General features: G+C 46.0%; 1 protein-coding gene and 1 long non-coding RNA gene across 3 annotated transcripts in view; one reads left to right on the forward strand and one right to left on the reverse strand.

Moving 5' to 3' along the window:
- ZFAT (zinc finger and AT-hook domain containing) overlaps nucleotides 1–14,367 on the reverse strand; it is a 264,317-nt gene that overhangs the window by 168,800 nt on the left and 81,150 nt on the right. The window contains exon 1 of one of the 2 annotated variants that reach the window (XM_050940605.1): nucleotides 6,427–6,661. The exons of the other annotated variant lie outside the window; for it this stretch is intronic. Within the exon in view, the coding sequence (XP_050796562.1) occupies nucleotides 6,427–6,445 (19 nt within the window). The 5' untranslated portion in view covers nucleotides 6,446–6,661. Of the gene's footprint in view, nucleotides 1–6,426; nucleotides 6,662–14,367 lie in introns of those variants that run through there. 2 annotated transcript variants of the gene reach the window in all.
- On the forward strand, nucleotides 6,844–12,211 carry LOC127045421 (uncharacterized). Its single transcript, XR_007772686.1, has 2 exons — nucleotides 6,844–7,147; nucleotides 12,080–12,211. It is a non-coding gene; the product is annotated as an uncharacterized LOC127045421 (long non-coding RNA).

Here is a 14,367-nt window from a genome sequence, read left to right on the forward strand (position 1 = left end):
ACTAGGGAAGGCCAGTTATGTTGACCTAACGAACAGCAGCTGATGCTTTGCCACTAACTCTACCACAGAAAGCTCTATGCCTCTTCTTAAGGTGGTTTTATTTTGTTATCAAAACAGCAGAGTTTTGCCTCCAATAGTAGCTTTGTAGCATGTACACCTCCACTGTTTTGTCAGCAAAAAACTGCCTTTTGACAACAAAACTGTGCAATGTAGACAAGGCCTAAGTATAGAACTCACAACTAATTTGGGGTTTGTGGTCTTGCTCTTAACTGTCTACCCTGAGGTTAGTACTCACAGTCTTGAGTCACTGCAGGCAGCATTACAGGGTTTTCCAGAAAAGGAGGAGAGGGGACTCACACATGAATATATACAATTTTTTCCTTGGTGTAACTACTTTAGCTCAAACAAGAAGTATCCAAGTTTCATGCTAATATTTAACACAAGAGTAACAAGTAACAGGGCCAATAATTTTAGCTGAACATAAAAAAAAACTGAATAACTTTGTGATGTGTTAAGTTAATAGACTTATATTTTGAACTGCACATATACAGAATTATAATATATGCAGTATCACATATTATACTATTCCCTTCCAACTCTGAATGCATTAACAAAAGTGACATAACAAAAAATGGCATCAAACCCTGCTCGGCTTGTCAGAGAGGAGCACTATTTTCTGCATATTTGCCATCTGTATTCAAATGTGTTACTATGTAGCTGTGGGTTTTGCTGGCTTCCAACTGAGTCATTGTGTAGTCAGGGTATTCCACATAGAAAATAAGCAGGTTAAAATAGATACACAAAGAAAAGTCAGACTTTCTTCAAAATATTGTGAAATATGCTAATATATTTATTTTTATACCTTTAGGCAATCTGCAGTATTTCATAATCTTGATGAAATGCAACTAATTGTGCCAATTGTATTTTTCCATCCTTCAAAAAAGGAGCTTGGAACAAGTATGATCGTCAGTTACCCATACATTTGCCTCAAGAGCAGACACTTAGCCAAAGATTTGATCTTCAGGCCTTTCCTTCCCACCACCACCCATTAACATTTTAGAGTTATAAATTGAGGGAAAATACTGGCATTAACTATTTTTAGTTCTCTTTCTTTGGTGTGGTGAAAATCATCATTTCATTGTTTCTAATCAGTAAGCTCTGCACAAGTAAAGCTTCAGCAAGAAGTTTAAAAATGCTACACATGCTGTAGGACACTAAACAGTGCCATATTTCCTGTTGATTCTTACAAAAGCCTTGTCTACATTACATTTAGTGGCAACTCTGGGAGTCCTAGGGCTTATCTACACAGGGACTCTCAGGAAAGTTATAACGAATCAACTAAAGGTACAAAAAGTCAATGTGAGGAAGTTAAAGAGCATTAAATCCTCATGTAGATGCTCTCACTTAAAGTGATCTTAGGCCCTAGCTACACTGGCGCTTTACAGCGCTGCAACTTTCTCGCTCAGGGGTGTGAAAAAACTCCCCCCTGAGCACAGCAAGTTACAGCACTGCAAAGCGCCAGTGTAAACAGTGCCCCAGCGCTGGGAGTGCGGCTCCCAGCACTGTAAGCTAATCCCCACGGGGAGGTGGAGTACCTGCAGCACTGGAAGAGCTCTCTCCCAGCGCTGGCGCCGCGACCACACTCGCACTTCAAAGTGCAGCCGTGGGAGCGCTCCCGCAGCAGCGCTGTATAGCTGCAAGTGTAGCTATCATAACCTTAGTCCCAGCTTTGGACCTTAGCGTTCAAAATATGGGGGTTAGCATGAAAACCTCCAAGCTTAGTTACCAGCTTGGACCTGGTACTTGCTGCCACCACCCAAAAAATTAGAGTGTTTTGGGGCACTCTGGTCCCCCTGAAAAGCCTTCCCTGGGGACCCCAAGACCCAAATCCCTTGAGTCTCACAACAAAGGGAAATAATCCTTTTTCCCTTCCCCCCTCCAGGTGCTCCTGGAGAGATACACAGACACAAGCTCTGTGAATCCAAACAGAGTGACTCCCCCTCTCCGTTCCCAGTCCTGGAAACAAAAAGCACTTTCCTCTTCACCCAGAGGAAATGCAAAATCAGGCTAGCAAATTCAACACACACAGATCTCCCCCTGATTTCTTCCTCCCACCAATTCCCTGGTGAGTATAGACTCAATTTCCCTGAAGTAAGGAAAAACTCCAACAGGTCTTAAAAGAAAGCTTTATATAAAAAAAAAGAAAGAAAAATACATACAAATGGTCTCTCTGTATTAAGGTGACGAAATACAGGGTCAATTGCTTAAAAGAATATTGAATAAACAGCCTTATTCAAAAAGAATACAAATCAAAGCACTCCAGCACTTATATTCATGCAAATACCAAAGAAAAGAAAACATATAACTTACTATCTGATCTCTTTGTCCTTACACTTAGAAACAGAAGATTAGAAAGCAGAACTACTTCTCCAAAGCTCAGAGAAAGCAGGCAGACAGACAAAGACTCAGACACAAAATTCCCTCCACCCAAAGTTGAAAAAATCCGGTTTCCTGATTGGTCCTCTGGTCAGGTGCTTCAGGTGAAAGAGACATTAACCCTTAGCTATCTGTTTATGACAGTAGCCATACCCTTAGCTCAGTGTGATTTAATCCGCCTTGGAATGTGGGAGACTTGAGAGGAGGTGGTGGGGTGTATGGGTCAGAGAAAGTGAAAATGACTCTCTAACCCAGTGGTTAACTTGCTCACCTGGGAAACCCAGGTTCCAATCCCTGATGCAATCAATGTTTAAGTGCTTTATACAAAGTGGAACAGTTTCAACAGGAGGGATACAGAAAAACCCATAGGTACCTTGTAGCCCAATAATGAGGACATTCAGCAAGGAGATGTGAGAGCTGGGTTCAAATCCCTACTCCCAATCAGACAGAGTGGGGACTTGATCCTGAGTATCCCACTTGAGAATTCCATCTTTTGAGCTACTAGGTATAAGAGACTGGAACTACCATACTTTTTGCATGTCAGGTATGCTCTGATCTCATTTCTGGGATCAGGCCCTGATGGCAAGGTAAGCGAGAGAACATTTAGTTTGTGAATCCCATCGTGACTAAGGCTCAAAGCTGCTCTGTGGTATCAGAACTTGGGCAGCTTTGTGCATGGGGCACAGCTGTCTTTAAAATTAGACAAAAATTGGTCTATTCTGTCCCTTAAGGTTAATTCAATAATGTCAAAATTTTCTACAGCAGCCAATGATTTTGGATGTCTTATCTTTTGGGTGCCTTACTTGACATGCCTTGAATCTTTGTGGACCTAGCCCGAAGTCTCTCAAGTCTCTCTCCCTCATATATTATATATCAAAAAACTAAAAAACATTCTTCCAGAACTATGCAGACTTCAGAACTGGATGAAAAAAAATTTAATTACTTGTTTAGTCTAGACAGGATGACTCAAGTCTAAAAACTCCAATGCCACATCTCAAAATCAGCATTACAATATACCTTGTCAATGGGAAATGTAAGCAGTGAAAAGCTTATGTGGCCTATTCATCACATACAGAAAGCGAGGCTCCTGCCTGTCAGGATGACAAAGCAAACTGATGCTTAGTATTTGCTTTCATCTGATCATGAAACAATTTAGGTAGGAATCAAATGTATCAAACTTTCTTCTAAAAATGGCTGAAATAGACACAAGTGAAAAAAGTCATAGAAGAAAATTAAGTCTGTATGCACACTGCTGCAGTTTAAAGAGATCAGTTTACTTATCAAGGGACATAACCAACAGTTAAGTTTTTAGTATATAAGATAGTTGATTACAAAGTTGGCAGAGATCCTATTACGATAACTGTATAAAAGATCCTACAAAATATCTATCCTAGGATATAAATATCTGGTTTATACTATATGTACCTTTTCTCACATAATTATTTTAAAAAACATGTGCCAACTAACTAAATGTTCTACAAGGCTATAGTTATCTTACATTCAGAGACAACAAAAGTTATATTCCATGTTCTAGTAGCAACCTCTTGTGGCCAAACACAGGTGCTGCATTCTACACTTTAGGGACCCTATCCTGCAAGGTACTGTGTCCTGAAGCAAAAGTCACTGACGACACTCGTAAGAAAATAAACCAACATCTTTGGCCTCTGATTTTTGGGTACCCTACCTGAGATGCCTCAAACCTGACTTTTTGAAGTGCAGAGTATCCATAATTCTACTTGAAATCACCTGGAACCGTAGGCATTCTGCACAACAGTTGGCCGAAAATCAGGTTCAAGGCACCCAAATATTATTGAACTGAGGCCAAAATGCAGGGCATGTCTCCAATTTTAATCTATGTCCTCACATAACATTATGTAGATTGATTCTGCTATTTGCACAAGATAGTCATAACGTCCTTTTTTATAAACATTTGAAATACAAAAAATGACACTAGTTTAGCGCACATTAGCAGGGCATTTTATAGTTACTCCCCTTTGTAAGTTTTTTCACACATGAACATTAGAAACTACTTTTTCCTTTTTTTGTGGCACTCTTCCAAATAGTTTAGACCGAGGGTAGGCAAACTTTTTGACTCAAGGACTACATCTGGGTGGGGAAACTGTATGCAGGGCCATGAATGTAGGGCTGGGGAGGGGTGTTGAGGTGAGGGAGGGGGTGCAGGAGAGGTGCGGGGTGCAGCAGGGGGTTGGAGGCTCAGGGCAGGGAGTTGGGGTACAGGAGGAGGTGCAGAGTGGAGGAGAGGACTCAGGCAGGAGGTTGGCATGCAGGAGGGGTGCGGCAGGGGGCTCAGGGCAGGGGGTGAGGGTGCAGAGTGCAAGAGGGGGATGAGGGCAGGGGGTTGGAGGCTCAGGGCAGGGGGTTGGGGTGCAGGAGTGGCAGGAAGCTCAGGGTAAGGAGGCAAAGTGCAGGACAGGGCTCAGGGTTGGGATGCAGCAGGGGGCTCAAGGCAGGGGGCTGGAGGGCTCAGGGCAGGAGTTTGGGATGTGGGGTGCAGGAGGTGTTCAGGGTGCAGGCTCCAGCCCAGTGGTGCTTACCTCAAGTGTTTCCAGGGTGGCAGCGGCGCACAGCAGGGCTAAGGCAGGCTCCCTGCCTGCCCTGGCTCCACACCACTCCCAGAAGTAGCCAGCATGTCCAGCAGCAGCGCCTAGGGGCAGGATGGGGCAGGCGACTCCACCACGTGCTGCCCTCACCTGCAGGTACCACCTCCAAAGCTCCAGCTGCCACGGTTTCCTGTTCCTGGCCAGTGGGAGCTGTGGGGGGCAGGTGCCTGCAGGTGAGGGCAGCGCACAGAGCCCTCTTCCCCCCACCCCCATCTCCCAGGAGCTGCAGGGATGTGGTGCCAGCTGCTTCCAGGAGTGGAACAGGGCCAGGGCAGGCAGGGAGCCTGCCTTATCCCCGCTGCACCACAGGGCTGGCAATCCTGTAGGCCAGATTGAAAGCCCTGACGCGCCAGATCCGTCCCACAGGCCATAGTATTCCCTCCCCTGCTTTAGACCACTAGCTTCGGTGGACGAGGATACCCGTAAGAATCTGAAGGAGAGCAATGCTCTGATACATCTAACAGCACTGAAGCTTCCTTACAGAGATTTAGCAGCACTTCTTCCTTAAGAGTAAATTACATGCCAAAAACCCTACTGGGCAGTCTGAGTCCATCCAGTATAGGGAAGTGGGAAGGGGTGGAGGGACTCATCACCACCATCTCCAGGCAGCAGGGAGGAACTCAGGACCCCACTTCACCGCCCTTCCTTGCCCAGCTCGCTCCTCTAGGCAGAGAGGGGGAGTGGGGAACTGAAGCCAAGGCTTGGAAGTCAGAGATGGGACAGGCTGGCTCCCCTCCCCAAGTGGAAGGGATTCCCCCTGCCCCTATGTGGACTTGCACCACCCTCCTGGGGGCGGACCTTCCCCAGGCCCCTGCCTAGAAATAGCAACTCCCGCCGTGTCAGGGCAGGGGCCGGTCCCGCCCCACAGAGCGGCACGGGGAGGGGGCACATGGAGACTCTCTCCCCCCCCAAAAGGAAACGAAGGTGGCCAGCAGGCCCGCCGGTCCCCCCACAGGCTCTGGCGCGAAGGGGAGGAAAGGGGCTGGCTTGGCTAGCAGAGGGATTGGGGGCTCGGAGCAGGTTGGCTGAATATCGGGGGGGGCAGGTACAGGCTCGGGGGCTGGGGAGCAGCAGCCCCCCCCGGGTTAATTAGCGCTGGGGTTCCGGCTCCCCTCCCCAGCTGCCATGAGGCCGGCCGTGGCGGGCTGGAAGAGTTCCCGGGAGGTCGGTGGCTGAGGAAAGAGCGGCCATGCCGGCGGTGGGAATAATACGTACGGGAACTACTTCACACGCGGATAGATCACAAATGAACAGCTACCGGACGGGTCTACTTTTTATGCTCGCCCCTCTCCTCCTCCCGGGATAGGATCCCTCCGCGCGCGTTCCCCTCCCCCACTGCTCACATTTAGACCAGGGCCGCCCCGCTCACCTGCAGCCGGAGCCTCCATAGTCGGTCGCGGGAGGGGGTGGTAGTGAAATAAGGCAAAGGTGGGGGTTTTAAAGCACTTTCGTCCCAGTCGACTAGGCCACCTGGGCGCCCCGCTGGCTTCCCCGCTGCTTGTGAAATTATTATTTTTAATGGGGGTCAGAAAAGCGAGGTGGCGGATTATGGCGAATCTGCCGCGTCCGACACGGCGGCTTCTTGCTCAGCGACGTCGCACGGAGAGCGCGAGGGCAGAGGGGGAGGGGCTGGGAGGAGGCGCCCGCCGTCCAACCGCCGCCGAGCGAGCTGTTGGGTGGCGCGTGCGCGCCTCTTTCCTGCCCGGAGTCGCGAGCGCTCGCTTCTCCTCTCTAATGCGGAGCTGCGACGTCGCCAGGGCTGTGCGCGCGGCGGTTGTGGCCGGCGCAGCGGCGTTCAGCTGTGCCCGTGGGGTGGCTGCAGCCCCAGCGGCGGTCAGTCAGGAGTCCAGCCGACCAGACTGCGCAATAAACTGGCGGGTTCTCCGGCCCTTTCTCACAGGCTCCGGGGCTGCTGGAGCGAAGAGAGCCCCGGGGAAGAGGGAGCCGCGCGTTCCCCTTGTACCTGTGGGGAGGTGGAGAGGCCTGCGGGGGTGAAGCGAGCCCTGCCTCAGTTTCCCTCCCTGGCAGTAGCGACAGGAGAGAACTTGGGCAGCGGTGCCAGTCAGAGGATGCTCGCACGGGATTGGGAGGTATGATTGCGGCTCCCCTGCGCACACCTGTGCTAGCTTTAGCTTGGTGAATATCACACTGAAGGTGAAGGGTTCCTGGGGGGGCTGGGACAGCCTGTACTGCTCTACGTATTTACTGCTGTCGGTAGCTGGGCGGGCTAGGTTATAGCTAGCACAGGTATTCCCAGGCTGCAGTCACACCTCCCAGTGCAGTGTAGACGTGCTCTGAGACGCTGCTTCCCTTTCCCTGATGCTGAAGTAGGTGAGGTTGGGGAAGGGCTGGAGCCTCCTTTAATAAAAGAAGGGGGCTGGGAGTTAGGCAAGGATGCAGCTCTCTCCTGGGGCTGGAATCTGATGACCTTCAGGCCACACTACAAAGTTCATCTGTGCCCCCCTTCTGGGGAAGGGACTGGTGTTTGTGTAAGCTAAGATATTGCTTGAATTTGATTGTTGGAGTTGCTCATGAGTTTTGAGGAAGCTGCTGGCTCTCAAACATTGTACTTTTAAAATTATGTTTAAGGCACCTTGGAGCTCAGGTAGGAACTTTTTTTCTGTAGACTCAAATAAAGAAATGGTAAAGCTAGGTTATAAATGTGGGTTCTCTTGCCTCAACTAAAATTCCCTGAGTTTGAGGCACTGAGCACCCATAGCTAACATCCTCATGTTAATTTATTAGCTATGACTCAGGAGATAGAGGTTCAATTCCCTGCTGCATCACATACTTCCTGTGTGACCGTGGGCAAATCACTTAGCCTCTCTGTGCTTCATTCCCTGCTTCACCACATATCCTTGTAAGATGTAAGCTTATCCAACCTCTTCTTTTAAGCAGTTGGGTTTTTTTAGATAATGTTCAAAATAGTTATAGGTACATGTAATATGTTCTCTATAAGGACTAGATTAATAATATTTATCATCTATAGTACTTACTCTTTATTTTCAAAGTACTGTATGTATATTAAGTATTTAATCCTAACTATATTAAATATTATATTACTCTTTCTAGATTGGCTCCATGATGCTGAGGAGGGAGGGAATGCCAGTGGGGCTTCCCACTCTCCATCCACTGTCTCTTTATCTTTTATGTCTTTGTGGATCACTTGTGTGGAGCCCTATATATAGTGCTACCAATGAGGACAGTGCTGTGGAGGAAGCTGAGACCCAGTTTTGTGAGGGAGGACTGTGTGTAAAAATTCCCCTCAGTGCATGAATCTGGGGAATGGATCTTATGTGGGCTTCTGTTACGGTGCTGCAGAGTCTTTAATTGTTCTCCACATCCCTCTGTCCCCCCAAACTCTTAATTTTTGCAAGGGAATAACACTGAGTTAAAATCATAAATACAGCATTTTAGAACAAATAAGTTGCCATAAATCAGGAAAAGGCATGTGCTTTCTAAAGGACAGGTAACACGTATGAACACAGCTTCTGATTTCTGCAGTGGGTCGTCAGTGGGACTTTCTGTGAGCTACAGGGATCCACCTGCACAGAGCTTATTATACAATGAGCTCAGTGAGGAGGGAGAAACAGTAACGGGAGACTTGGAAATGGCAGAGATGCTTAATGACTTCTTTGTTTCGGTCTTCACTGAAGTCTGAAGGAATGTCTAATATAGTGAATGCTTACGGGAAGAGGGTAGGTTTAGAAGATAAAATAAAAAAAGAGCAAGTAAAAAATCACTTAGAAAAGTTAGATGCCTGCAAGTCACCAGGGCCTGATGAAATGCATCCTAGAATACTCAAGGAGTTAATAGAGGAGATATCTGAGCCTCTAGCTATTATCTTTGGGAAATCATGGGAGATGGGGGAGATTCCAGAAGACTGGAAGGGGGCAAATATAGTGCCCATCTATAAAAAGGGAAATAAAAACAACCCAGGAAACTACAGACCAGTTAGTTTAACTTCTGTGCCAGGGAAGATAATGGAGCAGATAATTAAAGAAATCATCTGCAAACACTTGGAAGGTGGTAAGGTGATAGGGAATAGCCAGCATGGATTTGTAAAGAACAAATCGTGTCAAACTAATCTGATAGCATTCTTTGATAGGATAACGAGCCTTGTGGATAAGGGAGAAGCGGTGGATGTGATATACCTAGACTTTAGTAAGGCATTTGATACGGTCTCGCATGATATTCTTATAGATAAACTAGGAAAGTGCAATTTAGATGGGGCTACTATAAGGTGGGTGCATAACTGGCTGGATAACCATACTCAGAGAGTAGTTATTAATGGCTCCCAATCCTGCTGGAAAGGTATAACAAGTGGGGTTCCGCAGGGGTCTGTTTTGGGACCAGTTCTGTTCAATATCTTCATCAACGATTTAGATGTTGGCATAGAAAGTACACTTATTAAGTTTGCGGACGATACCAAACTGGGAGGGATTGCAACTGCTTTGGAGGACAGGGTCAAAATTCAAAATGATCTGGACAAATTGGAGAAATAATCTGAGGTAAACAGGATGAAGTTCAATAAAGATAAATGCAAAGTGCTCCACTTAGGAAGGAACAATCAGTTTCACACATACAGAATGGGAAGAGACTGTCTAGGAAGGAGTATGGCAGAAAGAGATCTAGGGATCATAGTAGACCACAAGCTTAATATGAGTCAACAGTGTGATACTGTTGCGAAAAAAGCAAACGTGATTCTGGGATGCATTAACAGGTGTGTTGTAAACAAGACACGAGAAGTCATTCTTCCGCTTTACTCTGCACTGGTTAGGCCTCAACTGGAGTATTGTGTCCAGTTCTGGGCACCGCATTTCAAGAAAGATGTGGAGAAATTGGAGAGGGTCCAGAGAAGAGCAACAAGAATGATTAAAGGTCTTGAGAACATGACCTATGAAGGAAGGCTGAAGGAATTGGGTTTGTTTAGTTTGGAAAAGAGAAGACTGAGAGGGGACATGATAGCAGTTTTCAGGTATCTAAAAGGGTGTCATCAGGAGGAGGGAGAAAACTTGTTCACCTTAACCTCCAATGATAGAACAAGAAGCAATGGGCTTAAACTGCAGCAAGGGAGATTTAGGTTGGACGTTAGAAAAAAGTTCCTAACTGTCAGGGTAGTTAAACACTGGAATAGATTGCCTAGGGAAGTTGTGGAATCTCCATCTCTGGAGATATTTAAGAGTAGGTTAGATAAATGTCTGTTAGGGATGGTCTAGACAGTATTTGGTCCTGCTGTGAGGGCAGGGGACTGGACTTGATGACCTCTCGAGGTCCCTTCCAGTCCTAGATTCTATGAGTCTATGGGGGCTAATTTAGCTACAAGAAGTCAGGAAAAAGATCTTGGAGTCATCATGCATAGTTCTCTGAAGATGTCCACGCAGTGTGCAGAGGCAGTCAAAAAAGCAAACAGGCTGTTAGGAATCATTAAAAAGGGGATAGAGAATAAGACTGAGAATATATTATTGCCCTTATATAAATCCATGGTATGCCCACATCTCGAATACTGCGTACAGATGTGGTCTCCTCGTCTCAAAAAAGACATACTGTCACTAGGAAAGGTTCAGAAAAGGGCAACTAAAATCATTAGGGGTTTAGAGAGGGTCCCATATGTGAAAAGATTAAAGAGGCTAGGACTCCTCAGCTTGGAAAAGAGGAGACTAAGGGGGGATATGATAGAGGTATATAAAATCATGAGTGATGTGGAGAAAGTAGATAAGAAAAAGTTATTTACTTATTCCCATAATACAAGAACTAGGGGTCACCAAATGAAATTAATAGGCAGCAGGTTTAAAACAAATAAAAGAAAGTTCTTCTTCACGCAACGCACAGTCAGCTTATGGAACTCCTTACCTGGTGGGGTTATGAAGGCTAGGACTATAACAGCGTTTAAAAGAGAACTGGATAAATTCATGGTGGTGAAGTCCATAAATGGCTATTAGCCAGGACGAGTAAGGAATGGTGTCCTTAGTCTCTATTTGTCAGAGGATGGAGATGGATGGCAGGTGAGAGATCACTTGATCATTGCCTGTTAGATTTACTCCCTCTGGGGCACCAGGCATTGGCCACTGTTGGTAGACAAAATACTGGGCTAGATGGACCTTTGGTCTGACCCAGTACGGCCGTTCTTATGTTCTTAGGAGCTGGGCCTCAGGCTTCAATTCAACAAAATACATAAGCATGTGCTCAAATCCATTCTTTTTTAGCAAAGCACTTAAGGTTACTGTCATTTCAGTCTTTTGTTATGACCTTTTAGGAATCTATACCAATCCATATTACTTTACTAGAATCATCTTGTCAGGTTCTTTCATCATAAAGAGAAGAAATAAAAAAAAAATTATTAACATTGATGTGATTACTTTTCATTGAATATCCTGAAATATATCAATGATTATTTTCCAGCAAAACTATATTGTTTTGGTTTGATTTGAATCTGAAAGTCACTACTAGGGAATGGAACTGAAAAATTTTTTCCTCCTGCTGTTGTTTTTTTCCTGCAAAAACAAAGAAAGCACTATTGATTAGTTGATGGAATGGTTGATTCATAAGATTTTTGTGAATATTATTGATAATACACCAAGGATTGCTTTTTTTTTCAGAGCTATTTGAATTTGGTTTCAGATCTGACTATTGAAAGTTCATACCATTAAAAAGAGACATTCAGTTCCTTGTCAATACTGTCAACTCGTTAGTGTTAACCTTAAAGTGACCATCATTTGTGTCACTTGTCTTGACAACTGATTGCAATAAAATGATGTTAACAGGTGTCCACTTCAGCTGAAGGGTCCATAGAGAGACTTCAACACATGTGCTTAACTTTAACCATATAAGTAATCCCTTTCAGTCAAGCCTTTGTAGGATCGGGGACTTTGAGTGAAGTTATACTCTGAAAAGTGTTTCTGCATTTGGGTCTCAATGACCTTCATGGACAGTTTTCACAGTATACAAATAAAGGGATGTTTTCCCTGACTGCCAGCTCTTTAAACGACCTGTGAATAACAAACTATGTTCTTCCTACATAGGGAAGGTCCTCCGCAGTATTTTGCACCTCTCTTGGGTGCTAGAAGATTGGAGCCAAGATGCTAGCCACATAACTACTGCAGTGGCTAAGGACTATGAAGCCTGTAACGCTCAATAAAATGAGTGAACATTGAGTCATTGTTAAAATCATATTTTGTCATTAATGCCTGGTAGTTTGCAACTCGAAATTGAAGGATAGCCAATTAGTAACTTTTCTTGCCCAGGAGATCAAGGTGTTTAGACTCCTTCTTAAGAGAGAGTCTGGAGTGTGCTTGATGTTTTCTTTTGTTGACTTCAGGGAGTTGGAGTAATGCTTCTCCCTTCCAACGTCCATTCCCTTGGCTGGAATATGATATTTTTTGTCTGTCCATTTGCAAGGGGTGAAATAGTGGCAAGTATCTGTCATAGAGCATGAGCTGGTGCCTCATTGATGGATAGGGAGGGAGATCTTACCCTGAAGGTTAATGTATAAAATGTCCATCAGGGAATGTTGAGACTCCTGGACTTCTCCAATGGACTCTGGAGGGATTTGGCTAGATACCTCAGTAAATTCTGGAAGGCCTTAAAGTCATGTGCATAAGAGGGCAGTAGTGGAATTACTGCCTCATTGGGGAAGAGAAGGACTTGGCTGAAGGTGGAGATTATTCTTTGTTCAGTGGGTCTTGCTCCTCCTGGGCTCTTCAGGTACAGAGGGAACATGTGGTACCGGCGAGCAATCTTGGGATGGCAGGAGCCATTGCACTGCTGACAGGTGTTTCTTCCATGCAGATACCCTATAAAATTGGTAGCTGTAATGTGTCCAGGGATCCAGTAGGCCCACTGTGCAAGTGGATAGGGGAAGAGTCCCCGAGGGTATTTGTGCCCAGGGAACCTAGAACGTTTGCTGGTCTCTGAAAAGTCCTCAGGGTTCATCCATAGAGGAATGTGGTAGCACAGTGCTGAAAACAGAGCCCTGTACAAAAATCTCAGAGTGAGGATGTCATCCCCCAAGTTGATAAGAGGGGCTTCAAGCATCAGTGCCGGTACAGGAGGCAATGGATCGGATCCTGTTTTGGTGGGAAAAGGTTCAGTCACCAGTTGTCAAAGTGGTATTAGTGAATGGACTCTTACGGTATCGTGAGGGGAGAGGAGACTGGTTCCTCAGATAAGATACTAAGGCCATGGCTGCACTGGTGCTTTACAGCGCTGCAACTTTCTTGCTCAAGGGTGTGAAACCCCCCCCCCCCGAGCGCTGCAAGATACAGCGCTGTAAAGTGTCGGTGTAAACAGTGCCGCAGCGCTGGAAGCGCGGCTCCCAGCGCTGCAGGCTAAACTCCATGAGGATGTGGAGTACGTGCAGTATGTGAGAGAGCTGCGACTACACTCATGCTTCAAAGCGCTCCCGCGGCAGCGCTTTGAAGTTTCGAGTGTAGCCATACCGTTAGAGGAAAGAAATCTAGAGGGTCATGTTAATGAGCAATAGAAGCCAGAGGTGGCAATGAGCCTTGGAACAGGGATTCATGCAGGAGTGAGGATGCTGCAAAAAGAGACATACCTAAAAGGTACTGGACACCAGATATGAGAACATTCGCATACTTGAACACTCCACCCAGATAACAAGGAACAAGCTGACCCATCCCAATGACAAGGCCAAAAGGGTAATATGATGGATAGAGTTGTTTTGTTCGAACAAACATGTACAAGGTGAGAGGTGGCACCTTACTACGTAGAGGGGTTGCAGGAGTGATGTGTAACTTGTTTGTACCTCTGTATAAGAATGCATCTCTGAGTGGATGTCTTTGTCCAGCCTAGGGGGCAGTGGAAAGTCCCACCACTGACAGAGCTGAGTCCATTGTCAGGGGTCACATATTCGTAGTATGTCATGTAGAGTAAAGTCTAGAGGGAACTATTACTGTGCTTCGTTTGACAATAAACCTGGCCGACGTGCCTTCATACCTTACTAGAGTCTGTGGTCACTGGGGGTTCTCTCGGGTATGTTGTGTCAGCTATCTGCGCAGAGCTGGGACAGCACATAGAGGGAGCATGCGCACGCAGCCGATTGATATCAAAATTGAACAGAGCAGAGCACCACACTGGTAGCATCTGACAACATGCAGTATCGGAGGAGCAGACAAAAATGTTTCTGTACTTGGAGTGCTGATGTCCCAAGGAGGACAGTATCAGAGAGGGAGTCTCTGTTGGTCTTTGTGGTCTCTATGGCTTTGAGGGGATGAGCCCTAGAGGTAGTCTTAGAGTCCTGATTTTAGATGCATCTCGGTGCCAGATGGTTCTGAGATAAACAGCACTGAAA

The sequence above is a fragment of the Gopherus flavomarginatus genome, chromosome 2, assembly GCF_025201925.1.
Source record: "Gopherus flavomarginatus isolate rGopFla2 chromosome 2, rGopFla2.mat.asm, whole genome shotgun sequence".
Taxonomy (NCBI): Eukaryota; Metazoa; Chordata; order Testudines; family Testudinidae; genus Gopherus; species Gopherus flavomarginatus.